The sequence below is a fragment of the Phascolarctos cinereus genome, unplaced genomic scaffold (genome assembly GCF_003287225.1).
Source record: "Phascolarctos cinereus isolate Bilbo 61053 unplaced genomic scaffold, phaCin_HiC Scaffold_3;HRSCAF=262, whole genome shotgun sequence".
NCBI classification, from domain to species: Eukaryota; Metazoa; Chordata; class Mammalia; order Diprotodontia; family Phascolarctidae; genus Phascolarctos; species Phascolarctos cinereus.
Genome location: NW_027555736.1, coordinates 69,714,537 through 69,741,720, shown reverse-complemented (window position 1 = coordinate 69,741,720; position 27,184 = coordinate 69,714,537). Strand labels below are relative to the sequence as shown.

General features: G+C 39.1%; 2 protein-coding genes across 3 annotated transcripts in view; one reads left to right on the top strand and one right to left on the bottom strand.

Annotated features, from left to right (window-relative positions):
• WDFY4 (WDFY family member 4) overlaps positions 1 to 27,184 on the bottom strand; it is a 395,486-nt gene that overhangs the window by 66,257 nt on the left and 302,045 nt on the right. The window contains 3 exon segments of the mRNA XM_078150902.1: positions 1,545 to 1,662; positions 3,006 to 3,125; positions 8,152 to 8,194. Of these exon segments, the coding sequence (XP_078007028.1) occupies positions 1,545 to 1,662; positions 3,006 to 3,125; positions 8,152 to 8,194 (281 nt within the window).
• LRRC18 (leucine rich repeat containing 18) overlaps positions 10,423 to 27,184 on the top strand; it is a 32,853-nt gene continuing 16,091 nt past the window's right edge. The window contains exons 1-2 of one of the 2 annotated variants that reach the window (XM_020996871.2): positions 10,423 to 10,499; positions 15,450 to 15,551. The gene's annotated coding sequence lies outside the window, so the exon portion shown is untranslated. The remainder of the gene's footprint in view (positions 10,500 to 15,449; positions 15,552 to 27,184) is intronic. The other variant, XM_020996872.2, reaches the window with a different exon arrangement.

Here is a 27,184-nt window from a genome sequence, read left to right as displayed (position 1 = left end):
GTCCCATGTCCCTGAAATTCCATCATTGATGAGGGTATATGAGTGTTGGACTCAGAATCAAAAAATCTGAGTTTAAGTCTTGGCTCCAATACTTGATAGCTGTTTGATCTTTGGATCAGTTGATGTCTTTAATTTTTAGATTCTTCAGCTCTAGGGAGGTGGTCTGTGATTCCCTCTTTTGTGGGAAGAAGTACTTTGCCCATCTCACTTTTTACCCACCTATGGCCATTGGGAGGGTGGGGAGCATTATTTCTTTTAAGCAAGGTGCTACTTGTCTTCCTGTCTCAAGGACTGGTTAAATACCCTTCTAGATTTGAAAGCCCTCACCTAGGAGCAGGACCAGTGCTAGAGGAAGTGCAGACTACAGACATCACTGATTTCTGTAAACCATTTATTTTCTTTTATTGCATTTTCTATATTTGCTAGGATCCTCCCACACCCACTTAATAAGTAAATATAAGCAAAACATAAACCATCCCTGCATCTAGAAAATCCCCAGAAATGGAGTGATGCTTATACCTGAGGCTATATGACTGTGGCCCCAATTCAGAGATTCCTTTATGAATTTCTAGAACAAAGGCATGTGCTAACTGGAAGAGTTGAAACTAGACCTGGTAACAGAGTGGGTACCACCAAAGGGGAAACAATTAACTTACATAAAATGACAGTTTAAACTTAGGTTAAGCTGAGAAAGTAAAGAAAGCCACCTCCCCACATCTGGACTGTAGGCATGATTCCAGGGAAAAGCTGAGTTGGAGCCAGGGTTATTTGGCATAAAGATGGGATGAAGGGAAGATTCTCATCCTAATTTCATGTCCAAAAGGGAAGGGAAGGGAAGGGGAAAGGGAATACATTTTTATATAGTGCCTACTATGTGCTAGTCACTGAGCTAAGCACTTTACAAATATCATTTGATCCCCACAATAACCCTGGGAGATAGATGCTGTAATTATTCCCATTTGATGGTTGGAGAAACTGAGGCAAATAAGGAGTGTGACTTGCCCAGGGTTATACCCCTTGTATGTGTTTTTAAGTCTGGATTTGAACCCAGGTCTTCCCAACTCCAGGCTCAGTGCTCTAACCACTGCTCCACCTAGATGTCAAAACAATCTTTTCCTTTATCAGGGATTTGCTGTGGAGAGACCCTAGTTAAAATCTTGGCTCTGCCATGGTTGGACAAACCATTTAGCATGGTTTTCTCAGTTTTCTTGTGAGTAAAATGAAGGTGTTGACAAGATGCTCTAAGGTCCCTTCTAGATCAAAATCATATTGACTCTATGGTTTCTCAAAAGTCTATAGTTTTGGTGTTCTAGAACCTCCTTTTTAGATTCAAATACACTTGGAGGAATAACAACACCAGAAGCTTAGTCCTTATGCTTTGGAAGGAAGAACCAGCACGATATTCACCTGGGGACTCCAAAACAAACTTGACCTATTTTGCAGTTTTGTCTAGAATAAGCCTGCCTATTAACCACAAAAAGGTTTAAATACCCAACATTTTAAAAAAACCATTTAATTAAAAAATTAAAATCAGCATCACATACCTTCACTCTTTTCAACTTCTTTGTATCTTCGGATGAATTTTAGTTTCCTTTCCTTGGTCTGGGCCCCCATGGGCTTTGAGAGATCTCGAAATGTCCTGGGATTCGTGAAGTTCAAAGCCTAGAAGGCAGAGATGTTGTTCTAAAACTCACTGAGACCCACGGGTGCCCCAGCTCAAGCTCTGGGAGGTTATGCTGTCTAGTTTTATGGTTCTCTTTATTAGTTTACTGTCATTTAGGTTGACCCCTTCAGGTGATTAGCAAGTTTGCATCTTGGAATGCTGTGGTTTTATGACTGAGGAGGTAGTGACCCCAGAAGACATAATAAGAGAGAGATGGAAAATAAGAGGTGTGAGAGATTGGGTTCAAACTGAATCTGTTTTAAGTTGACCCAAATCAGGATATTTCATCCAGTCACAGGAGCATTAGGTTTGGGGATTTTGTGTTATTTTGTTTTTCTTTTAAATGGTGTGACATCTGCTAGGCATTGCCTCAGGCTCCTTGCACACCAAACCGTGATTTGGATTGCCAGAGGACAGGCACTAACTGAGAAATAAAAATGTAATTTTGAATTCCAATTAATGAGTTTAGTGCTATGAAGGCAACTCTTTTTGTAAGAGCTGTCTTCCCTCTTTGATTCAAAGACAAGTCTACTGTTTTCATGGGAATAGAATCATCCCGACAATTACAATATAGCATTAGTGTATGTCCTATGACTGTTTCCCAATAAACCAAGAAATGGATTTTTAGGATCAGTGGCATAAAGTGGAGAAGTGCACACAGGGAATCTGAGGTCCTTGGGCTCTCTTCCTTTTAGCCTCTATGAGTAGCAAGTATAGAATAATATCACACTTTGGGGAAAAAGTCTCTTTGGTTAGATAAGTATGGAAAAATAAGATGATGAGTGAATACAATAAACGTTAGAAGCTGCCTTGTCTTCATCTAGTTAGAGAAAATACCAAAGCAAGGAAAACAAAGAAAACAGATTCTACTGGCTTATTGCAGTATCCACTTAACATCATACCAAAGGTTAAGGAAAAGAGCAGATAGGTGATGGACCAGAAGTGAGGGAGTGAGAAGCAGACTTTATGGCCACTAATCAAATTTATGATCTGAATATCTGGGACACTGGATCATCTCATGAGGCAAAAGGAATCACTGCAAAGGTTGGGAGAGAACACCTTAGCTACCTGATGAGAAGGGTAACCTTGCCAGAAACTGGACATGGGCCAACACAAAGAGATCCAGGGAGGGCACTGTTGTCCTTGTCACATGATTTTATGGGTGGAAAGGGAGATTTACCCTATTGATTTGGAAACAAGCTTGTGGAATTGGGTCTAGGTTTGTATGTAACATTTCAGTGGAAGACATGGTATCCTTAAAGCTGTAGTTCTTTACTGTTAGTAGTAGTAAGTAGTAAAACATACAGGGGAAAAAAAGCAATTCTTCTTGTTAATGGTTTACCTCTGAGGTATAATCAGCGAGAATCCAAGGAAAAACTGGGTACTGCATGTAATCATTGTAGGTCCTCCCGGCCAGGGTATTTAGATACATGAGATATTCAAAATTGCTTATTTCCCTTTTCTGCCATAAGGAAGAAAAACAATATGTGTGAGTCATAATATTGTCTGGGTGGGCCCCCTCTATGCACAACCCTAGAATCCTCTTAGTTATCTGTAACTGGATTGTATATTTTATGAAATCATCACACCAAATTCTAAATTAAATTAATGTTAGTTCCAGGTTAAGTTTTCCTCTACTACCCACCATGTCCTTAGGCTGCCTTTCCTTGTCACTACGCAGTGTGAACTTGGGGGTACAAATCTATTTCAATATTAGCCAAAACAAAACATAGTTAGAAGAGCAAATCTGCTGAGAAAACATGACATCATGGTTTCCAAAGCCAAAGAAAAAATAATTTCTGTTCTAAAAACAGTTGTCAGTTTTTAGGATTTTAGTTCAGTTAGTCAAAAGCTGACCTTATAAAGATTAAAAATATCTCAGGTGTGTTAATCTCCTACCAAGATACATTCAAATATAATTTAATTTAAAAAGAATAAAATGAAAAAAAGTATATCATTTCTGGCACTTGTTTTCTTCATCTGTAAAATGGAGGTCAGGGTTAGAATACATGGTTCCTTAGATTCCTTCCAGCTCTGACTGTCTATAATGATCACAATAAGAATCATAGAACCTTACAGTCTGAGGGGACCTCAGAACATATCTAGTCCAATTTGTAATTGAACAAGAATCCACAGCATTCCTGCTTTTACTTAAAGACTTTCAATAAGGACAAACCCAGCACCTCTGGAATCCAGATTCTAAAGCCAATTCCACTTTGGGATAGCTGTCATAGTAAGGTTTTAGGCTTAAAGCCTTGTTAATCCATTAGAGCCTCTACTTGCTGCTTCTATTTCTGCCCTCAGGGACCAAGTGGAAGAAGACTAATTCCTCTTCTTCATTCAAACACATAAAGATGAGTGACATTTGGGGGCAGCTAGGTGGTGCAGTGGATAGAGCACCGGCTCTGGATTCAGGAGGACCTGAGTTCAAATTCGACCACAGACACATAACACTTACTAGCTGTGTGACTCTGGGCAAGTCACTTAACCCCATTGCCTAGCAAAAACAAACCAAAAAAAAAAAAAGATGACTGACATTTGACCCTTCCCTCTAAGCCTTTTCTTCCCTAAGCTAGACAACCCCAGTTCATTCTACTGGCTTTCACATGGCATGATCTTGAGACCTTTCCCCAAACTAGTGGTCCTTACATCGGCTCACTGGCTTATCGGTGCCATTCCTCATTTTGTGACTGTTATTGGCAATAAAGTCGCAATTAGGATGTTCTGAGATCTAGATGTTCTGAGGTCTATCCACTTGTTCTCTCATTTTAGAAGTTAAATTTCTCTCTTTGTTTTCCCAATTGGCACTGTACTCATTAATTTGGGGCCCTCAGCTTCTATAATGAATAATTATTAATTTGTGACTGTTAAACATATTTGAAGAAAAGTAACATAAAGTTAAAGTAAAATTCTGGAAGTGGCCTCCAGAGGAAAGGGTCCAGGGGCAATTGTGCAATTAAATGTGGTCTATATAAAGCCACCCATAGATACTCTTATGTTTATTGGGGACTAGAGGCTTGCTATCACTATGGAAGCTTAACTTTACATTATGCTGTTCTGTTTAAATGTTCTGCATGGATTCAACACCTTGCCAAGACTATGGTGAATTTATTTAGAGGCAAGAACTGAGTAATTATGGGAAGGGCTGACTGAACAATAGCAATTAGGTGTCAAAACAATTCATTTTCTATACATGTGTCCGAGTCTCAGTACCCCGCAAGGAGGCAACATCTATCTACTTCCAGCTAAGACTAGCTTCTTGTAATTGACAGAAGACCATTGTTCCACCCAGTAGGAATGCTGGAGGAATAGACTTTAACAGCAGCAACAAGAATAAAAGCTTATTAACCACCCCAAAGGAACTGGGTGCTAGGAGAGTCATTGTGCCCTGGTGGATAGAGGGCTAGTCCTGCCCGCCTGGATTCAGGTTCCACCTTTGACAAACAGGGCAAGTGTTTTAACCTCTCAGTTGGCCACTCTTTAAAACAGATAAATTTGAGAGGAATTGCTGATTGAATCAATGAAGAGTTTTCACACCAGGAGCTCTCACACAATGATAAAAACACTGGTCCTGACTTCTCTAATCCAAACCCATCCAAAAAAAGTGCCAGTCAATGGGGATAAAAGACAAAAAACAAGGCAAAAAAAAAACAACCCTAAAACAAGAAACCCAAAACCTCCTGGAGTTTACATTCTATTACCTACCTTGCAGGGTTGTTGTGAGGCTCAAGCAAGATAATATTTGTAAAATGTTTAGTACAATGTCTGGCATACAGTAGGTGCTACATAAATGTTTATTCCCTTTCCTCCTTTTCTTTATTGGAGGGATTTAGACATGTATAGAAATGAGTGTAACATGAGGTCATCTGAGAGTCACCCCTCTCACCACCATGTTTGGGCATCAGGGCTTCAAAAGCCAACTCACAGACTTGCAAGAGAACGCAACTTTTCATCCAATCTGACCCTCACCCCCAGGGCCACAGAAAATCAGAAGTTTACACAAGTACCACAATACTGAAGTACTGAAAAGAAATAGCAAACCAACAAACAGGTCCATGAAGGAAATAATGCAATTTATTTTATTGTGGAGGGCAGTGGCACAGCAGTGTTCTATAACACAACGACATCTGAGGAGGGAGAGAGTGCAAACAAGGGAAGAGATCAAGGAGGACTTTACTAAGGAGAGAAGGATCCTGAGCTGAGCCTTGAAGGAAAACAAAGATTATTTGGGACTGAAATGAGGAAGAGGGCATTCCACACAGGGAGGACAGCTTGTGAGAATGTGGAGGTTGGAGATGAAATGTTGGGTTGGGTTGGGAAGTGTTGGGTATGGCGCTCAAGTTGAGGATAGGTTTTGGCATCATATGTTTCACGTGTTCCTCTACTCACTTCCCATGTTGGGTAATATTTAAACGTGGCTTAGCCAGGAAAGTCTATGCTGCCTGAAACTGGATCAGTGTTCTTGGGAAACGGAAGCTCACTGCATCCTGGTCCCCTCCCTCCACAATAAAATAAATTGCATTATTTCCTTCATGGACCTGTTTGTTGGTTTGCTATTTCTTTTCAGTACTTCAATATTGTGGTACTTGTGTAAAAAGGTCCACCCCATCTCTATACCTTACATCTTTATTATTCAAGGACATATTATATTCAAACTGGAAATACGTATGTGTGGCTTTCACCTCCTTGTTGACATTCTTACTTAAGTGTTTTCTGACAGCAACCTTTTACTCTTATACCCAGATACTGCCTTCAATGACACAGGGCCAGGATGAAGGCCTATAATTATCTTTTCTGGCTGTCTCCAGACTTTACCAAACAACAATTCAGAGAAGTGTAACATAAGATGTGTGGTCCCCATTTTGAGTCAAAAAAAATGTATTATATAGGATGTGCCAGATGATTGGCTCTGATTCATGATAAGAGCTCAAGTCATAGCCTGGTCTGTTCCGATCCCTGAGCTCCAAAGCGACAAAGTTGCTGATAGAGTAGTAAGTGGGGCTTTTCCCCAGGTATGGCCAAAGTAAGAAGGGACTGAACTAGCTCTGCAGACCTGGGAGGAACTGCTAGAGGTTCAACTACGAGATGGAGACCAGTATCAAGAGGATGGACGGTAGTCTAGGCTTTCCCTAGGTGGTCTACTCTTATCCTTCCACCAGTGCCTATGGTTAACTTCGCCTCAGAATTGGAGCAGGTGATAGGTCTAGGTCCTCATGGGGCCCTGGGAGCACTCTGGGAATTGTATTAGATTCCACGGAAAGGATTCAAGGGAGTGAAGTCCTTCCAACACCCTGTCTCCTCTCCTTCTCTCAGCGAGACTATTTCTCATCCTTCTCCCACTTTTTATTGCTTAGGCACACAATTTTCAAGTTACAGACCTAGCTGACAAATAGAATGAGCATGTACGTTCAACCAAGGATATCTTTGTTAAAGCTCTCACAGTGAAAGGTTCAATGTAGTTGTGGTTAGGGTTATTCATGCCTTCTGATTGTAGCTGTCCCAAGATACATGCACTGGCTTTTGTTTTCAGCCATGTCCGACTCTTTGTGACTCCATTTGGGGTTTTCTTGGCAAAGATCCTGGAGTGGTTTGCCATTTCCTTCTGCAGCTCATTTTACAGTTGTAGAACTGAGGCAAACAGAGTTAAATGGCTTTCCCAGGGTCACACAGGTTGTAAGTGTCTGAGGCTGGATTTGAACTCAGGAAGATAGTCTTCCTGAATCCAGGCCCAATGTTCTATCCACTGTACCACCTAGCTGCCCCATACATACACTAAGGATATTGTAATCTTTCTCATCACCATGGGACTCCCTGTTCCTCCTCCCTCCCCCAACAGTGTCCTCTTTCTCTGTCTACTGTATGTCTCTTCTCTTCTCTTTTCTTCTCTTCCCTTCCTCTTCTCCTCTCTTCTCCTCTCCTCCCCTCCCCTCCCCATCTCTCTCTGTCTCTCTCTTCTGTCTGTCTGTCTCTCTCATTCACTCACTCTCTCTCTCCCCCTTTACTCTATCTCTCCTCTTTCCCTCTCTTTACTCCCCCACTTCTGTCTCTGTCTCTTTATCTGTGTATCTCCCTTCCTCTGTCTACCAGTTTCACAGACATAAGCACACACAGACTCATAGTATCTAATAGGATCTAGAGAGAGAAAGAGATCTTAAGCACCCTCACTGACAGATGAACAAAATAAGGCCAAAAAGTAAAGAAAGGATCTGTTCAAGGTCACCAATGGGTAAAAAGTTGAGAAGCAGAGATCTGAATCTCCATCTTCTTCCTCAAGTCTAATGCCAATGGATTTTGGAGCTCAGATAAAGGTTTCCAGGAGCAGTGTTTTCATTTCATCAAAAGTTAAAATAAACAAAAAGAACACATGGATTCCTTGCTGCTAAGTACCCAGACTTATTCTTTTCCTTGTTGGATACTGAACTATTATTTCCCAATGTAAATTCCTCAACCATAGATTTTTTTTTCTTCTTTTGGAGTAATAAGCGTACCTGCCATTTCTGCAGCATTGTCTTCTCTGATCCAATACTTTTCCTGTAGGAAACAAAAAAGGTTGACAGTGACCATCCAAGCACTCAGGGAGACAGCAAGAAGCAGATGACCAAGGAACTCATGCTTTGGCAATGTTTAGAGGCTCTAGCAATGAAGACTTCCATAGCCAGGGCCGTTCATGTTGTCAGAGCCAGCTGGCAAAGACCAAGCAGAATTGCGATTGCTGAGGATTTGTGTGATGATCATGAGTGACCTTCATTTCTCTCCATCTTCTTCCTATGTTTATCCTCATAAAACAGCCAAAACTTCCCAACCCTTCCCCATCCCCACCAAAGCAATCCTTCTTTGGGTAGACTCCACTGCTTCATGATTCCAGAAAATGTCAGTCGTGGGTACATCTTATGAGAAAGGTCCTTGAGAAACACCAGAAATGAGGCTATTGTTTCCTTTTGCTATTGCCTTACATATTTTCCCAAGTCAGTAGTAGGAAATCCTAGTAATAATAACTCACACACACATACATATGCACACACATATATGTATATATATATGCACATGTATGTGCATATATGTGTGTGTTTATATACATAAATATATTTAAGAATTACAAAATATTTTATGAACACAAACTCATTTGATCCTCCCAATCACCTTGTGAGGTAAATATTACAAATATGATTACTACCTATTTGTAGATGAGGAAACTAAGAGTCTAAGTCACACAGGCAGTAGTTTCAGCAACAAGATCATTACCTAACCTCTCTTGACTCCATACTCAGAGTTCTCTTCACTTTACCATGCTCCATTTCCCTGAGTCTTTTGCATAACTTTGTCTCTATGAGATGGGGGTGAGATTTCGTTAGTCAAGGGCACTCCCTCTAGCAATGCATGCTGGCATCTTCTCTGCATCTCCTGGCTGCTTAGAGCACTTAGACATTAAGTGACTTTCCCAGGTTCACACAGTTCATATAAGTCAGAGATGAGACGTGAGCCTTCTTGTTCTGAGGCTGATTGAATAAATAGAGGCTATTCACTATGTTAAGCTGCCTCCAACTCTCTCTCTCTCTGTGTCTCTCTCTTTCTCCCCATACACACACATGTATACACACACATACACATACACATAAACACATGTATCTATACATGTATGCACACACATGTATATAGGTCACACATGTACATATTTTTATATGCACATATACACATGAGTCATACATGTGTATATATGCACGTGTATTTGTACATGTATACACACATGTGTATATATGAGATTTCAGATTCTCAAGGAGACTCAAGTATGTCTGAGCAGCTACCAATCTAATCTGTTCTTCTAAACACAGTGACCAAGCCCGAGGCAAATTTCTTCCTATCTCAGGAAATGTATGTAATAACTCTCAGCCCGTCTAAGGCTTTATTTATTTGGTGTGGTAGATGTCTATGATCCAACATTATACAATGAGTTTATAGCAACCATTCACACAAATAACAACTCCTTTCCTTTCTGATAGGGAAAAAACAATCTATTCTTAGTCCAAGATTCTGCCTTGTGTGCAAAAGGCAAGGCCATGAGGAAATGGAATATCATACAGGGTGGAAAATAAGCCCAGATGCTTATTACTGCTTACCATACTTTGTTCATTCTTCCCTTGGTTTTATTTTGAGATTCAACAATTTTGGCTTCTGAATAGAATCATTAAATCAGTCTATTTTAATTTACCATTTGTATAGCTCCTTTTTTTTAATCCCCTGAGTAATATACTTTATGATGAATTATTAGAAGGTTTATTGTACTTCGTGGAATCCCTATGAGAAAGATTAAATATTTAGCTCTTTTGGTTTTTCAGAAAATGAAACTGAGGCAATGAAAAGGAAAAAAGCCTGAATTTTCAAAAAGCTGAGTGTACAATTGCAATTTTCTGACCAACAGGTTTGTGAGTCTGTATGGCAGCCTGTTTTTCCAACACCTTCTGTCCTGGGAAACAGAGGTCCTGGTAAGATTTCTACTGGACAAGTATAGAAGGTGTTGATGGTGGTTGTTTTTCTTCAAGGCTGACTGTTAGGAGGAGAAAGAATAAAGAAAATGTATAGTCTAGTAAAATTGCTGGGGTATTTTACCAATAGGATCTGTGTAAGACTATTACTGCCCTGCCACCCTGATCATTTACAATGACTCTGGAATTATGTGTCCCTTTGTGACTTATAAACATGTCATAATGTCAGGCATAATATATGGTGGATCCATTTTCCATCTCCTCATTTTTCAGTCTTTTCTCCACCATGAGTTGTCGCTAAAGGACCAACCTTCCACCACCATTCACTGGCTGGGCTAAGAAACAGAGCCACAGAAGTGAGTGATTATTTTTTTAGATTAAAAAAATTTTTTAATTGTAGCAATATTTTGATATAAAGCAAATATTGTAGGACTTGTACAACTAACTTATCCATGAAAATTATGGAAAAAAATTAAGATTTTAAATGAAGACAATTTTAAAGAAATACAGCATAGTACCTCATCCCCCTTCACATGTCTTCTGTCTGTACCATCTCACACACAGAACTATAGGACATTATGTATTTTAAATCAGAGAACATTAGTTCTAGAGGGGACCCTGGAGATCATCTCCTATCTCCCACCCTCATTTTACCGAAGAGGGACTTGAGGCCCAGAGAGGCAGGGTCACTTGGCCAGGTTGAAACAGATAATGACTGGTTATCTGACTCTAGCCCTCTTTCCATGGCACTGAGCTTTCTCTAACTTAGAGAACTTTTATTTTGAAACCTATTTCCTGGGGTCTTAGCTCCCACATAAATGTTTGCACTTTAAACTGCTTATACCTGGGATTTTTTTTTCATTCCACCCTTAATTTTCTTTCTGCAGCTGCCTCAGGCCTAGCTTCTTGCTGCTCTGACGCAGAGATAGAAATGAGCTCTCCTCTCCATTAACAAGTTATTATTTAGTCCAAATCAAACATACCTAGGAAGGAAGTCACTTTTCTAGGCCGACACTGGGCAAAATTACTGAGAAGATGAGGTTTATTTATTTCTCTTTAAGTATTGTTTACCCTTTGGACACCTTGTCCATCCCTGCCCTTTAATCATCCACTCCAGATGCCCTATGCCCTCATCCTGCTGCCTGTCCACTGGGGACTTTTCACTGTCTAATCCTTTTCTTATTTCTCATTCCTCCCTGGGTCCACTAATATTCTCCGAACAACAGCCAGTTCAATACATTTTTATTAAGTGCCTATTACACATAGAGCACTGTGCTAGGCACTCAGAGGAGAGGCAAAGTTTAGGTAATGCCACAGCCTTCATGTAGAAGGATAAGGCACAAACATCCAAAGCTAAAACATACAATAATGCTGTGATAAGTGTAGGAGTCCAGACAAAATGTTGTATGAGGGCCGAGGGCAACATCATTAATCATGGGGAGAAGGCCAAGGACGTCTTCAAGGAAGGTAGCACTTGAGAAGGAATTCAATATGCATAGAGAATATCATGCCATGGAGGTGGGAGAGGACAGGCTTGTTGGGAAATTTTTTTTTAATATTCCCTAATACTTTGCTAACATTTTACTCCCCTGTTTCTCAAGGTGTCAATTGGTTAATTTTAGAATACCCTCACACGTCACATGACTCTGCTTTGGCTATTGGAAATGCACATTCATTGTTGCCCTAAGGCTGAGGATTTTAAACCACAAAGAGGGCTGAGGCATATAGGCTCTTTCCCATGTCCTAAAATACGGAGCCTAGGCCAGGACCCACCCATAGAGATGGTCTGCGCAGAGCAAAACACAGGGAGATTTTGATTCCCCTCATTCTAGACACAATACAAATGTATTGGACCCAACGTGAAACTCAGTCCTATGGTTACAGTCACAGTTTATGTGTTTGAGCCCTATTCATGCAACCTATGATCACATTAGTGTTTTCGGCTGCCGCATTACTCTGTTGACTCATATCAAGTTTTCAGTCAATTAAAACTTCCAGGTCATTTCCATATAACTGCTCTCTATTTGTATCTCCCCATGTTGTATTTATTCAGCTGAATTTTTAAAATCCATGTTAGGAATTCACATTTATCTCTATTAAATGTCATTTTGCTGGATTTGGCCCATCCTTCCAGCCTATAGAGATCCATTTGGATCCCGATTTTGTCATCCTAAGTACTAAGGATTCCGTCCACCTTCGTGGCATACGTGTTTGCTGATCATGTCATCTATGCCTTCTGGAAATGTTACAGTTTGCTGATGGACTATTTGAAAACTGTGGTGCCCACCAATCCTCATCAGGAATAAATGGGAGCATGGAATGCAACCAAGACATTCACTGTAGGTCTATCCACAAGGGGCTGAGAACAGGTCTAGTAATGATGGAGTTTTGAGGTCTTGGGTTATCTAGGGCTGTGGACTTGGGAAAAAAGGGAACCCTCAATTTTCAAATATCTCGTATATGCCAGTTGTGCAGTTCATCACACACACACACACACACACACACACACACACACACACACATATACATTTCTTGCAATAAAATATGAAGTCTGGTTCTGGCCTGTATTCTCTCAGTACAGAAAGACTCAAGGCTATCTAGGTAAATCCCTAGAATGCAAGCACGGACTGAACGAGCCCCCAAAGACTGGTCCAAGTCTGTTTGCACCAGAGGAAACCGTATTTGACATAGGCAAGCCCCCAAATGGCAGAGCAGTTGGGAGAAATTCAATGGATTCTAGTGGAATTCTGCAACTGTTCTTGCCATTTCCCTACCATGCACTGGGATCAACCCAGTAGTTTCTCAGCAGGCCTAGAAAATAATGCTGTCCCATACATTTCAGAGGAGATAGGACACCGGGTTTGGAGTCAGAAATAATGATAACAACAACAGTAGCAATCGCATTTTATACAGCAAGCTAAGGTTTCTGAAATACCTTATATGTGTTATTTCATTTGATAATCTAGGAAGACCTGGGTTCAGATCCTGGCTCAGGTACTTATTAGCTATTCAGCCCTGGGAAAGTCATCGAACTTTTCTGCACCTCAGTATCCTCATCCATAAAATGGAGATAATAACAGCACCTACCTCACAAGTTTGTCTGAGAATCTGACGAGAAAAATCTATGTAAAGCACCAGGCAAACCTCAAAGCATTATATAAACATAAGCTCATTATCAATATTATTATTAAGATTGGTCCAGACCCAGAAGTTTATTGGTATTGGGAAGAACCAGTAAGGAAATATTTAGCATTATGGATTTATATTGGCTTTGCATCTAAAGTGACTCGGTATCCTGTGATACATGCCTTTTCTAGAATCACAGTCATTGTGTATCAAAGATGGACTTAGCCTAGGTCTTCCTGTCTCTAAGGTTTGCTCTCTAGCTATGGCATGATGCCTCTGAGGTTGTTGTTGTTATTCCAAGAAAGTTCTGAAGATGGATCATGGGACCATAGAGTTAGAGCAGAAAGGGAGCTTACAAGTCATGTAGTCCATTTCTCCCCCATTTTATAGAGGAGAATTCTGATGACTCTACAGAGGTTGGGTAACTTACCAAAGGTCACAGAGAGTTAGTAGAGTCAGGATTTGAACCTGGGACCTCTGACTCAAAGCCCAAAGCTTTTTGCACCTTGCAAAATTCAAACCTATGATTACAGTCACAATTTGTTATGTGTTTAAGCCCTGTTAGGGTATTGGATATATTTTCATATTTGCTAAATATATAAATTAGCTTTGGCTAATTACCCAGCTTAGATGTGAAATGACAAAGGTTCACAAAAGTTGACTAAGCACTTTAGGTTCTAGGACTAAAGGTCCTAGATACTGAATACTATAGATATCCAATACTAAAGGTATTGGATAAATATAGACCACAATTAAAAATAAAATTTACTATCCTTTGTAAACCAAGTTGTTGATAAAACCTTACAATTCCACTATATATACAATACAATATATATATATATATATATATATATATATATATATATATATATACACAATTCCAATACTATGCATGTATGAATGTATATAAGCACAGATATCTATGTACATATATGTATGAATATATATATTGCATGTATATGTGTAGATATGTTATATGCATATTACATATGTATGTATATCTCAGTCTATGTCTATGCCTATATCTGTATTTATATATCTATCTCTATAACTGTATTTGTTAATATCTCTATCTGTATCTTTCTCTGTATTTCTCTCTCTCTCTCTCCTCTCTCTCTCTCTCTCTCTCTCTCTCTCTCTCTCTCTCTGTCTCTCTCTCTCTGTCCCTCCCTCTTACTCTCTCTCCCTCCCTCCATCTTTTCTCTCTGTCTCGGTCTGCCTGTCTGTCTCTCCTTCTCTCCCCCATTTCCCTTCACCCCCTAGTAAAGGTGATGGGCTTCAGTAGACTATCCATTTCCTCATGTGCAAATTTGTGAATTGAACTGAGTGGTCGGGGTTAAAATGCTAATTTTGTGGCTAGGAGCAATTGTTTCTTCTCTAGCCAGTGACTGACAGTAATTTGCCTTCAGAGGGACCAAAATCTCAAATTCTCATGTAAATTCATAGGTTCATCAAACGTATGTTTTATCCAGATTTGACTATATTATTAACATATGTATTTATGTGTGTCAACTTTAATTTTAGAAGAAAAATACTATATAGTGCTCAAGATTCTTAAATGTGTTTCACTTTTGTTTAAATCCTCAGCATTGAGCAAGGTGCTTAATAAGTAGCTGTTGAATTAAATTGAACCTTCTAGTTATAACCAATTTTCTGCAAGCACATTGGCTCACACTTTAATGTTCATTTATTTGAATGGAAACTTATTCACTCCTTGCTTTGAAACAGACGATTTCAACTCTAGGAATTTTCTTACCAGCAATGGTCACTCCAGATTGAATTTTAAAATTCTAGAAAATTACAGTCAAATAATAACAGAAATACTAACAGAGTGGACTTACTGTTGTGCGTAGAGATTTTTAGTATCTTTCCATTTCACTATTTAATTCTCAGATACATTTCCTTGAAAAGTTGATCTGGTTGTCACAAACAGGGGTATAGTCAGAAATAGACATGATAAAGCTCACCCCTGGGCGAGTGCTAGCTAAGTGTGCTGCAAACTGTGGTTAGCACAAAGGGAAAGGCAGTCAGGGGGCTTTCTTGATGATTTGACTAACAAATAAATTCCTCCGCCTGTGCAGCCAGCCTAAAATGGTTTCGCAGTCCACTCTATTGCACTTTCCCAAGGTTTTCAGGCTCACCAAACAGTAACCCCCTCTGGTTCCTGTTTAAACTTGCAGGTTAGACTCAAAACATTATGGTAATAATCTCCAAGGACCCAGGCTCCCTGTTGCCTAGTGACAAAGTTTCCAAGTCCACTGAAGGATTCAGACTATAACTGAGTAAGTTCATTTTTCTTTTTCAGTTTGTGTGTGTGTGTTTGTGTGTGTGTGTGTGTGTGTATGTGTGTGTGTGTGTGTGTGTGTGTGTGTGTGTGAGAGAGAGAGAGAGAGAGAGAGAGAGAGAGAGAGAGAGAGAGAAAGAAAGCTAAAGAGAGTGAAAGAAAGCTAGAGAGAGAGACAGAGACAGAGAGAAAGAGCACATGCGTTTGGTATATCCATGAGTGGAGGCAGAAGGCAGTTACTTTTTATTTTAACCTTTCCTAAATCAGAGTTTAAAGGTGTGCCTCTAGTCTCGAGCCTGCAATTTTAGAACTGCCAAGCAATTGAAACTCAAACGCACCCTGATCTCTTCTTCCTGTGAGTTTTCTTTGCAAATCACAGACAAAAGCTAATTCATTATTCAGAGGAGAACCTATGCAAGAGAAGGCCAGTGATGGCATCTCATTCCAAGGAAAAAGCAGTTTGCTGGGGGATTGAGGGGGACTGTGGCATCCAAAGTCTGCTCTTGAAACAGCCTGATAAGCTTTTGGGAAGGGTGTGGACAATCCAAGGTGACCAGGTAGTTACAATTTTGTTTTCTTGCTAAATGCTGGAACTCTAATAAGCATTGGTGTGGTCTTTAAGATTATTTGGACATGTGCTTTAAATGCCCAAGCATGTCTAGGAATGTCTAGAATGAAAGCAGCATAAGAGAATGATGTGGGGACTATTGTGCTGTGATCCATTCAATCCTCTCATTTCCAGGCTAGTTTCAAGAAGCTCAGAGTAAACAGGAACCCCCCTGAGCAATTATTTTTACTAAAGCAATGGGATTTTTAGCCCAAACTAATCTGAAGAAATCACTCTACATAGAGGCAATCTAAATTAGCTAGGAAGAAGGAATTACAAGTCTTACAATTTTACCCAAAGGTTATATGTAACTTACATGTGGTGGGGTGGAAAATGTTCTGGCTTTCAAGTCTGAGAACTTGGGTTCAAATCTTATTTCTGATGCTTACTACCTATGTGATCTTGGACAAATCATTTATTCTCCTGGGGCCTCAATTTACTCATCCATAAAACAAGGGCAGGAGGAGAGGTACTAGATTCACTGGACTTTGAGACCCCTTCCAAATCTAAATTTATGGTTAATTTTTTGTTTTGCTCCATAGTAGATACAATGCTGGACTTGGAGTTGGAAACCCAGGTTCTAATCCAGCCTCTGACTTTTAACAGCTTGGTGACTATGATCAAATCACTCAATTTATCTGAGCCTCAGTTTCCTGATCTGTAAAATTGATATAATACCTAGGTTACTCTAAAAAAAGATTATGGAAATGAAATAAGATAGTGTTTGCAGAGTGGTATGTATATGTCAGTTATTATGGAAAAAGCAAGTAGTACATGGAATACTGGCTTAGGAATCATGAAAAAACTGGAGTGAAAGCCTAGGTACAAACTAGCTGTATAATTAGCTGTGACTGTATACATTTGTTGCTGTTCAGTCCCGTCCTACTCTTTGGGACTCCATGTGGGGTTTTCTTGGCAAAGATACTGGAGTGGTTTTACCATTTTCTTTTCCAGCTCATTTTTCAGATGAGGAAACTGAGGCAAACAGGGTTAAGTGACTTGCCCAGGGTCACCCAGATATTAAGTATCTGAGACTGGATTTGAACTCAGGCCTGCCTGACTTTAAGCCTAATACTCTAGTGCCACCTAGCTGCTCTGTGGCTGTTTAAGGCTTCGGTTCAAATGCCATCTCTGCTGTCTGCTGGTTATTTACCTGTGTGAACTTGGTCAAGTCTCTTGTCCCCCTAGGCCTCAATTTCCTCTTTTATAAAATGAGCAGGCTGGACCAGATAGGTTCTGAGGGCCCTTCTAGCTCTACCTTTATGATCTTTGAGGATTTAAGTTGCCAAAAAGCACTGGAGTAAGAGTTTCCACACAGGGAGTTCCCTAGCCCTGGTTTTCCATTGTTTTCTTAAAGTCTAGAAATCAACAAAACAATAAATCAAGCCCTGATTTGTAGCATTTGCTGATTTCCAAGGTATAAGTGATCACACTAAACATCTAACAATCAGCTCTCAGTAGCCAGTATGACCTGGCTCCAGCACATCCTTCTATAAGCACTCCACAAATTCTGGTTATACTGCATTGAATCACTTGCATTCCAAATAAGAATTTTTAATTCTTTTAGATGCCTTTAGCATTTAGAAGGTATTTAAGGTATATACTTATAGATAAGCACTTTGTCTATGGCAAAGACTAGGAGCTTATGAATCTGTTCATTGGGGAGATATTATGTTTACAAGTCATATGTATATGGCAGGAATGTGAGAATCTCAGGTATGTATGTATGTATGTGTGTATGTGTGTGATAATTAACCTTCCCCACTCCCTTTCTTCCTACCTAATCCGAAAATGAAGCAAGCTCTTTGTGACAGAGGGATCGGGACCCAGAAATTCAATTCAATTTTTATTAAGTGCCTACTACGTGCTAGGCACTATGCTAAGAGCTGGAGCTCTTGAAAAAGAGGCAAGAGCCTACAGAACTAGATTCTGTCCAGGTATAGGGACTGAGTGGAAGAGAACCTGATCAGATTCATTTGGGACCGTTCTTGGCTAACTCTCTTTAAGGTATCCTTCCTTCATGTTCATATCAGGGAAATGCTTGTCCAAATACTTAGACATTCAGATTCCCAGTAACAAAGTCCTTCCAAGGTCCTATGGCCTGGAGAAGCCCCATTTACACTTGCATATATGCCCTTTTGTAAGGATTTTAGAATCTGGAATGCTACTTGAGACTGAAGACCTTAGGGAAAGAGGAGGAAAAAGGGAGAAGATAAAGATATCAGTAGCCAACAAGGAGGGTCACAAAGATAACCACGCTAGTGATGTGAAAGCCACATGAACATACAAGTGGTCCCTATTCGTGTTTTCAACATTTTTGTTTCCCTAAAATTAAAATTCCTCAAGCCCAGCTACCAAAATTAGGACTGAGATAGTTTAAAATTTGTTTATCCTTCCTAATTCTCATGGCCATTAAATGTAAAATATCTACAAAGTTGCTGCCCAAAGACTTTTCTATTTCTTGATTCATCAAATTAATTATTTAAAATCTGGCTGAACACTTAAAGCCTCTTGGGGCACAGACACAGAAAAGTCAACAGTAGGGATGAATAAGAAAGCCAATCGAAACCAATGGGGCAGAGAGCTCTGCAAGTGAGCTGTATTTGCATCAGGCCCAGAGTAGCTGAAATCTTTGGTCTTAAGTGTCTGGAGAGATTGCTCCACTGTGGACAACACCTTACTTGTCTTCTTTCTCACTATTGATGAGCTTGCCTTAGTGATGTATGATGGCAATGGTATTGATCACACTTTTTTAAATTTTGGAAGGGTAAGTTCAGAAGGCAAAATCCTCCCCATACCATAATAAATATGGACAATAAATAAAGCATTAACATAATAGGGGTGTGTTATTCCATTGGTAGGATCCCTGCCCTAAGTTCTCAAAGTACAGCCCTGGGTACGGAGTGCATCTAGAAGGCTACTTAGTGCTTACGGTTTGATAGCTTTGTTTTGCCCTTGAGGCTACCAGAAGGGGTCACTTCTGCTTCTTACTTTTGAGTGATAACTTTCTCAGGGCTCTGGCTTCTTGGTCACTGGCTGGGTATTGGGGAGAGTCAATCCCAACAAGTTTCTGCTCAATTCTAAAAGATTTAGCCACCCGACCATATTTTTCATCTAGTGTCTTCTTGTATGCTGCCTATATTGTTATCTTCCGTACTAATACTTGGCTATTTGACATCCCTTTCATTCTGTACATACTTTAAGGCCAGTTGGAATGCTTAGGATCACAGGATTTGAACCTGGAAAGGATCTCAGAGATCATCTAAGCCAAGCTCCTCATGTTATAGATCCAGAGGATAAAAATAGTTGACATTCTTACAGTTCTTTAAAGTTTGCAAGGAACCGTGAGATAATATATCATCTCATTTTATCATTACAATGGCATTGTGAGGTAGATACTACAGGTATTAAATCCAACGTACCCCATTTTTGGGTAGCTAGGTGGTTCATTGGATAGAATGTTGGGTCTGAAGTCAGGAAGATTCATCTTCCTGAATTCAAATCTGGCCTCAGACACCTACTAGCTGGGTGACCCTGGACAAGTCACTTCACCTTATTTGCCTTAGTTTCCTCATCTATAAAATAAGCTGGAGAAAGAAATGGCAAACCACTCCAGTAGCTTTGACAAGAAAACCCCAAATGGAGTCACAGAGAGTCAGACGTGACCAAACAACCAACTAATTTTTATTGATAGGTAATGAAACTGAAGGTAGAGGTGATTTGCCTACAGTTAACACAACTAGAAAGCTCCATGTTATAGTCACTCTTCAAAGGTCATAGAAAACAATAGGTCATGATTACATACATAGAAAATGACAAGAGAGGATTTTGAATCCAGGTCTCTCCTGACTGTAGGCCCATTGCTCTTTCTACTGCACGCTACAATGCCTCCCCTAAAGCTATAACAAACAAGACCAACCTTGTTAATTCATTTTTCCTGATTTTTACTTCAGAATCTAATGTGATAGACTCTAGAATGGGCTATCATAATGAAATCAGGTCTTCATTCAGGATGTAAGAATTATTTCGGACAGTTCACCTTGACATGAGATCGGATGAAAATGGTGGAATGACCTAAAGACACTCAGAATCTCTGCATTTGCTTTGAGAGCCTGGTGGGTCAGTGTCTTCCATCTTTAAAAATAACCAAGTTGTTGTTGTTGTTGTTGTTGTTTTTTACAAGACTACACTTTAAAATTAACCTTCTTTAAAAATGGCAGATGGCTACCTAGGTTCAGGTAATTTGGAAATGGATAACAACCAAAGTGAATTTTATCAAACTCTGAAGGGAAAGGTATATGTACAGATCTAGAATCTAGGTCTGTTAATTTTCTTTCTTCTTTTTAATTTTTAAAATGTATTTATACTTAAATTCAAAATGAGAAAAAAATTGCGATGTGTACAGCAGAACACGAAAAGAGTCAATATAAAACAATACATTTCCGTTTCAAGAAAACCTATATAATAAATACTGCACATTGTTTTCAAAGCTGCCCAGCTTTGCTTTGCTTCCTTGTTGGTTTTCTTTTGTTCTCTGCTGTGCACTTTTTACTTTATTTTTTCCCCTTTTTCCCTGCAACAAGGCTGCATCTAAGTGTGGAAAATATACACACACACACACACACACACACACACACACATATATACACATATATGTACATAGTTATCTATAAGCATTCACATATACACACATACACACACACACATATATATATATTCATACACATATATGTTAGACTGTAATATGCTTATTTTCACCTGTCATCTGTTTCTCTGAAGGTTTATAGCATCTTCCTTCATCGGTCCAAGTCTTTCCATGTTTTTCTAAATCAACCTGTTCATCATTTCCTACACCACAGCAATATTCCGACCCAATCACATCCTATCTGAGAGATTGTCTATAAATTTTTTCCCCCAGTTTTCTGCATTTCTTCTATTCTTGGCTATATAGGTTTTATTTACACAAAAAAATTTAATTTAAAATAATTGAAATGATCCATTCTACACTTCAACAATGTTTTGTCCTTATAGTTTAAAGTCTAATACTTCTGACTTCCTTTACATCTTTTCCCCTGGTTTCTTTGAAATTCCTAACTTTTTATTCTTCCAAATAAACTTTGTTATTATTTTTTCTAGCTCAGTAAGATAATTTTTTATCAATTTAATTAGGATGCATTGAATAAATAGATTGGTTAGGTAAAATTGTCATTTTAAAAATTATATTGTATATGTGCTATAACTACACTGGAGCCGGATTAGCTGAAATCTCTGGTCTTAAATATATGGAGACATTTCTCCACTATAGAATAATCTCTTACCTGTCTTCTTTCTCACTGTTGGTGAAGTAGCTTTCAGTAGTGTATGATGGAAACAATATTGATCACACTTATCACTCACATTAGGAAAATCACTTTGGTAACATGTATGGGATATATTGCAGAGAAGGGACTGAAGAAAGGAATGGCATTTAGGAGGATAATTGCTACATAATAGTCCAGGCAAGAGGTGATGATTCCCAAATCAATAATAGCCTTCTTGGACTTCTTTGGGAAGGTGGAATGTTGGAATCCATTTAAACAAAGAAAAGCATAGCTGGGAAGCAGATGATTCAGTTTGAAACCTAATTTGAACTCAGATTTGCTAACTATAGATGGACAAGTACCTTACTTGCTTTTCCCCACAGTTTTTTTTTTCATGTTCTCAAGACAGAGGGTAAATAATCAATCAATTAACCAGGAAATATTTATATGCCTACTACGTTCTAGGCAGGCGCTGTGCTCGCCACTGGTAATGAAAAGACAAAAATGAAACAGAAATCTTATGGTCTAACAGAAGCCAACAAGGAGGGTCACAAAGATAACCAAGCTGGTTATGTGAAAGCCACATGAAGATACAAGTGTTCCTTATTTGTGTTTTCAACATTAATTCTCATATTTTGTTTCCCCAAAATTGAAGTTTCTCAAGTCTAGCTACAAAAATTAGGACTGAGCTAGTTTAAAATTTGTTTAGATTGAGTTAGGTTAGTTGAAATAGAAACAGAAAGGAGGGAATAAATGTGAAAGTCATCACAAAGGCAAAAATCAACTTGCAACTGTTTGTGGAAAGGTGGTAAGAGAGACGAGTCACTAATGACTCCCGGGTTTTAGTCCTGGAAAAACTTGTACGCTCATCAACAATAGAAATAGAGTGATAAAGGTCAGGTTTGGGAGAAAATATGATGCATGCAATTTGCATCACAGATTTTAGTCTCTCTCTCCTTACTAACTAAGGTATAGAGGATGGAAGGATGGCTACTTCAGCATATGCTGAGTCTGGGCATTTCAAAGAACTGATCATTCTGTTGACCTGAATTAATGTTTCATTGTTGGGAAAGTTGAAAAACCTACATTAACAAAATGGTTTTGGAATCAAGAGAGTTTTTGTTGTTGACTCGTTTCAGCCATGTCTGACTCTTTGTGACTCCATTTGGGGTTTTGGCAAAGATACTGGTTTGCCACTTCCTTTTCCAGCTCATTTTACAGATGAGGAAACTGAGGCAAAGAAGGTTGAGTGACTTGCTGAGTCACACAGCTAGTGAGTATCTAAGGCCAGATTTGAATTCAGGAAGATGAGTCATCCTGACTCCAGGCCTGGCACTCTATCCCCTGTACCACCTAGCTGCCCACACACAAGGGCACATGAATGAATAAAGTATTAGGAATAGAAATTTTACTCTCTATTGAATTATATTTAGTTCTCCTGAAGTTCAACTCAATTCCATTCACCAAGCATTTGGGATCTTTGTAGAGCAGTCATGTGCCTGTTTATCACTCTACCTGTAATACTTCTATTGTTCCACCCATAAAGTGATGAAAATGGTGAGGATACTGTCACTACATCCCATACTGAGGTTATCCTCTGCTCCTTTCTCTATTTCCTACCCCATCTCCTCACAAAATAGAAACTGAGAGAAGCTCAGAAGTCCACGATTCAGATACACCATAACACATAAAATCTGACTAGTGTATTTGACACCTTTGTTTTGGACAATCTTCTAAAACAAGTAGGAGGGAAGAGTATAATTTCAAAGAAACTAGAGATCTAGTCCCTCCCCTATCCAGAGACTGATACATTAATGTCATTTCCCTTGTGTCTTAGGGTACTTCCTGGTTGCAAAATATCAATTTTTAATTTCCAAAAATTATCCAAAAAGAACCGCACTTAAAGATAGGATCTGCATCAAGGCAATGAGTTTGGTGTCTCCATTGTTTTGAGCACCAGAAAAGATTATGATACGTCATTAGTGCCTTAGTAATAAAGTGAAATGTTAATATCATCTAGAACAGTACTTCTTAAGGTTGTGAAAATGTTGGCAAGAGTAAAAGGTTTCTGAACATGTAGTGACCAAAAATTAATTGAAAATCAAATGCAAAATGAATCTGAGGTGTTTCTGGCAGCACTTGACTATGTTGTGTCACATAACTTCATTGCAGCATAAGTTCTGAACACAACGCATGAGCATTTTACACTACACATGCCCTCAGGCCACGCAACACCAATGAATGCTGCCAAAACTGAAAAGGGGTCCAGAGTGAAAAAAAGTTCAAGAAGCCCTAATCTAGATAAAGAGTTCTGGCTACATTAATTTCTGTCTTTCAGACTACTCCAGGTAGTGAGTGAATGACCGAATGAAAAGCATTTATTAAATATTTACTACATACCAAATGCTGTGCTAAGTACTGGCAATACAAAGATGGATAGGAAATAATCTCTGCTCTCAAGGTGCTTACATTCTAATTGGGAACACTGCATTATAGAATGGTGGCCTGGAAAGGGAGTTCTGGTCTGGGAAATCATAGAACAATAGGCAGTCCATGGACTCGTCCTTTCTAGAGACAATGGTAATGTGCGTTTGATTACATTTCTCAGAGAAAGAGGTAGAAAGGTGGGAATTGGGATGTGGAAAGGCATGATTCCTGGGAACACAAGGCTTAGTGGCTCAGGTAAATCATTTAAAAATACAGCCATTCTTAAGGATGTTAAGTTATGATATGATGGTAGCTTAAAAAGCTAAAATATTAATCTTAATTTAGTTATCTGTAGAGGACAGAAAAGCAGTCATGTGAACTTTCAATTGGGTGAATTTAGGATTTATTGTTGAAGGGTCTACCTGAAGATGAGCGCCTTGAATTCAAACATGTACCACATATCTTAGGCTCTGAACAAAATAATCTCTGAAAGTTAATAGTGAACTTGCCCCTAAGTCTAAAACTAAGGTTGTCCTCAGGAAAGAGTCTATACCAGGGAGAAAAAAAAAACCTATAGCTGCTTCTAAATAAATAATCTATTCCATTATACCATATTGATCCTTTGCCATGCCTTCACAAATGATTGCATGTTTTTAATATCACAGCCACTCTTAAAAGAGTTTAAAAACTAGGGCTGAGTAAATCCTCCTTCATTTAGCTGTTTAAAATAAAGCATGAAAACCTTTCACTGGTAAGTCATATTGGGCCCCATCTGCTATGTAGAAGATGTTACAAGATAACTTGAAATCTGGACTTTGTCTACATACTTGCCCCTATTCCAGCCCTATAAGGTTGGCTCTTTTGGCTAACATTAAAATTTGAGCTCTTTTAAAGGCAAGGACTGACTTACTTTTCTATTTGTATCTCAAATGCTTAGTGCTTTTTATATGGCAAGTACTTAATAAATTCATTCATTCATTCATTCATTCATTCATTCTCTGTGTGTGTGTGTCTCTGTCTGTCTCTCTCTTTCTCTCTCTTAATTTGGGATACTTATCATATATTTAGAGATCAGAGAAGGGTACAGGATCATAACAATAAATTCAAGAATTTGTATTCTTTGATATAGATTTGCTAAATGCATCTAGACTATTAGAATTGGAATTGAGAAGTTGTTTCTGATGTTGAGTTGTTTCGGTTGTCTCCAGCTCTTCATGACCCCATTTGGGGTTTTCCTGGCAAAGATATTAGAGTGCTCTGCCTTTTCCTTCTCCAGTTCATTTTGCAGGTGAGGAAACTGAGGTAAGTAGGATTAAATGACTTGTCCAGGGTCACTAGCTAGTAAGTGCCTGAGGTTGGATTTGAACTCAGGTCTTCCTGACTCCAAGTCCCATGCTGTATCCATTGTATCCCCTAGCTGTCCCTGGAATTGAGAAGATCTGAGTTCAAGTTCCTTCTCAGATGCTTGCTACCTATGTGATCATGGGCAAGTCTTTTCAGTCATTTAGGTGGTAGGTTGCTTAGAGTGCCAGGTCTGGAGTGAGGAAGACATGAGTTCAAATTTGACCTTAGACACTTACTAGACCTCTGTCTGCATCAGTTTCCTCAGCTGTAAAATGGAGATAATGATAGGATCTGTCTCACAGAGTTATGAAGATCAAATGATATAATATTCTTAAAGTTCCTGGGACACAGTAGGTACTTAATAAATGCTTATTTTCTTCCCTTCCCCTCTCTTCACATCTATGGAATTTCAGTTTCGTTATCTGAAAAACGAAGAGAATAATGACCTACCACATAGAATAATTGTGAGGATCAAATAACATAACGTCTCAAAGTGCTCTACAAATAAAGATTAAGGCTCAATATAGATGTGTTATTATTATTATTATTATTATTATTAATCTTCATAGGACTACTAGAAAGAATTGAGAAACAAGACAGAGGTTCAATACTCATGTAAAGGCACTATGTCTATACTTTGGACAGCTCCTATCAGGTGAAAGTACACTTAGGATAGCTTAGGCCCGTTGGGTAGGTAGCCTTTCTTCCAGTGTGATTAGTAGATAAATCAAGGATATAATCATATATGACCTACTCTGTTTTTTTGTATGTTTGCCCTCTACCAAAATAAAATTATTAGAAAAATGGCACTTGCACTAATTAAACTTCTTTCTTCTGCTTATTGGCTGCCCTCAGAATCTTTCAATGGCATATAGTAAAGTATGTCCCAGGTGTTGCAAGGTACTCAAGTGCTGCAGTCATCCCTTTCACACCTCCCTAAAACCTCATCACTTGGTGACCAACCTTCTGGTCCTGAGTTTCTTTGTATGAAGCCAGATTGGTCCCTGAAAAAAAAAACAAAACAGTCCTAGAGCTCATTACTGAGCACACAGTCAAAGGTTTGCCAGGTTGGTAGGACCTACCTGAGTTTGTACCCCACTGGAGTAGCCATTAGAGCTCCAGACTCACCCCTATGTCAATGTGAGGCATTTGAATAATGCTTTAGTGGAAGACTAATTCATGGCTAAAATCAGAATTTCTAATGCATCTCATAGGTAGCTAACATTTATTACAAGTTGATCTTTTAAAATTTGATATCTTCTAACAAAAAATACTCTGAATTTATTTTTAAAAAAATTTTTAGCTGAAACAGATTCCAAATACTTCTCTATTGTAACATCTGATTTAAATTATTACAAAATGGATGAAGAACAGATGTGGTCAATCTTGGTGACCTGCCGTTCCAAAGGATAAATATCAAGGACAAATTCATAGTTTTGGTATGACATTGCAGTGTTCCCAACTGGGGCAAAGCTTTGAGAATTGAGCATAGCAGATATAGTCAGATGTGCAGTTCCATGCTGAATCTGGGACACAGGTCATTATCACTGACCTCTCCTGGTGGCATGATATTTGTTCACACTAAAAAGCACCATGACTCAACTGAAGATCAACAGGGAAGAGACAAAAGACACAACATATGCTCCTAATATCTTTCGAGCAAAGATGACCAACCATAAATATAAATGCAAAAACTTAAGGGGAAAACAACCTATAGCGTTGAACACTGTGACCACCTTCGCTTTCATGAGTCCTATCTGGCTTCTACGGTTCAAAATTTCCCCTGCAAGCCAATATGCATTAGCCATTGTTTCCTCTGCTTAGATATTTCCTGTTTAGCCCCTAGAATGGGTAGAAGTGAGTGCCTGTGGTTATCTCCAGCCCCACCTATATTTTCTACTTTCTCTGTACCTTGTTGCTCAGTGCACACACCCTGCATGGAAGAAAAAGCCC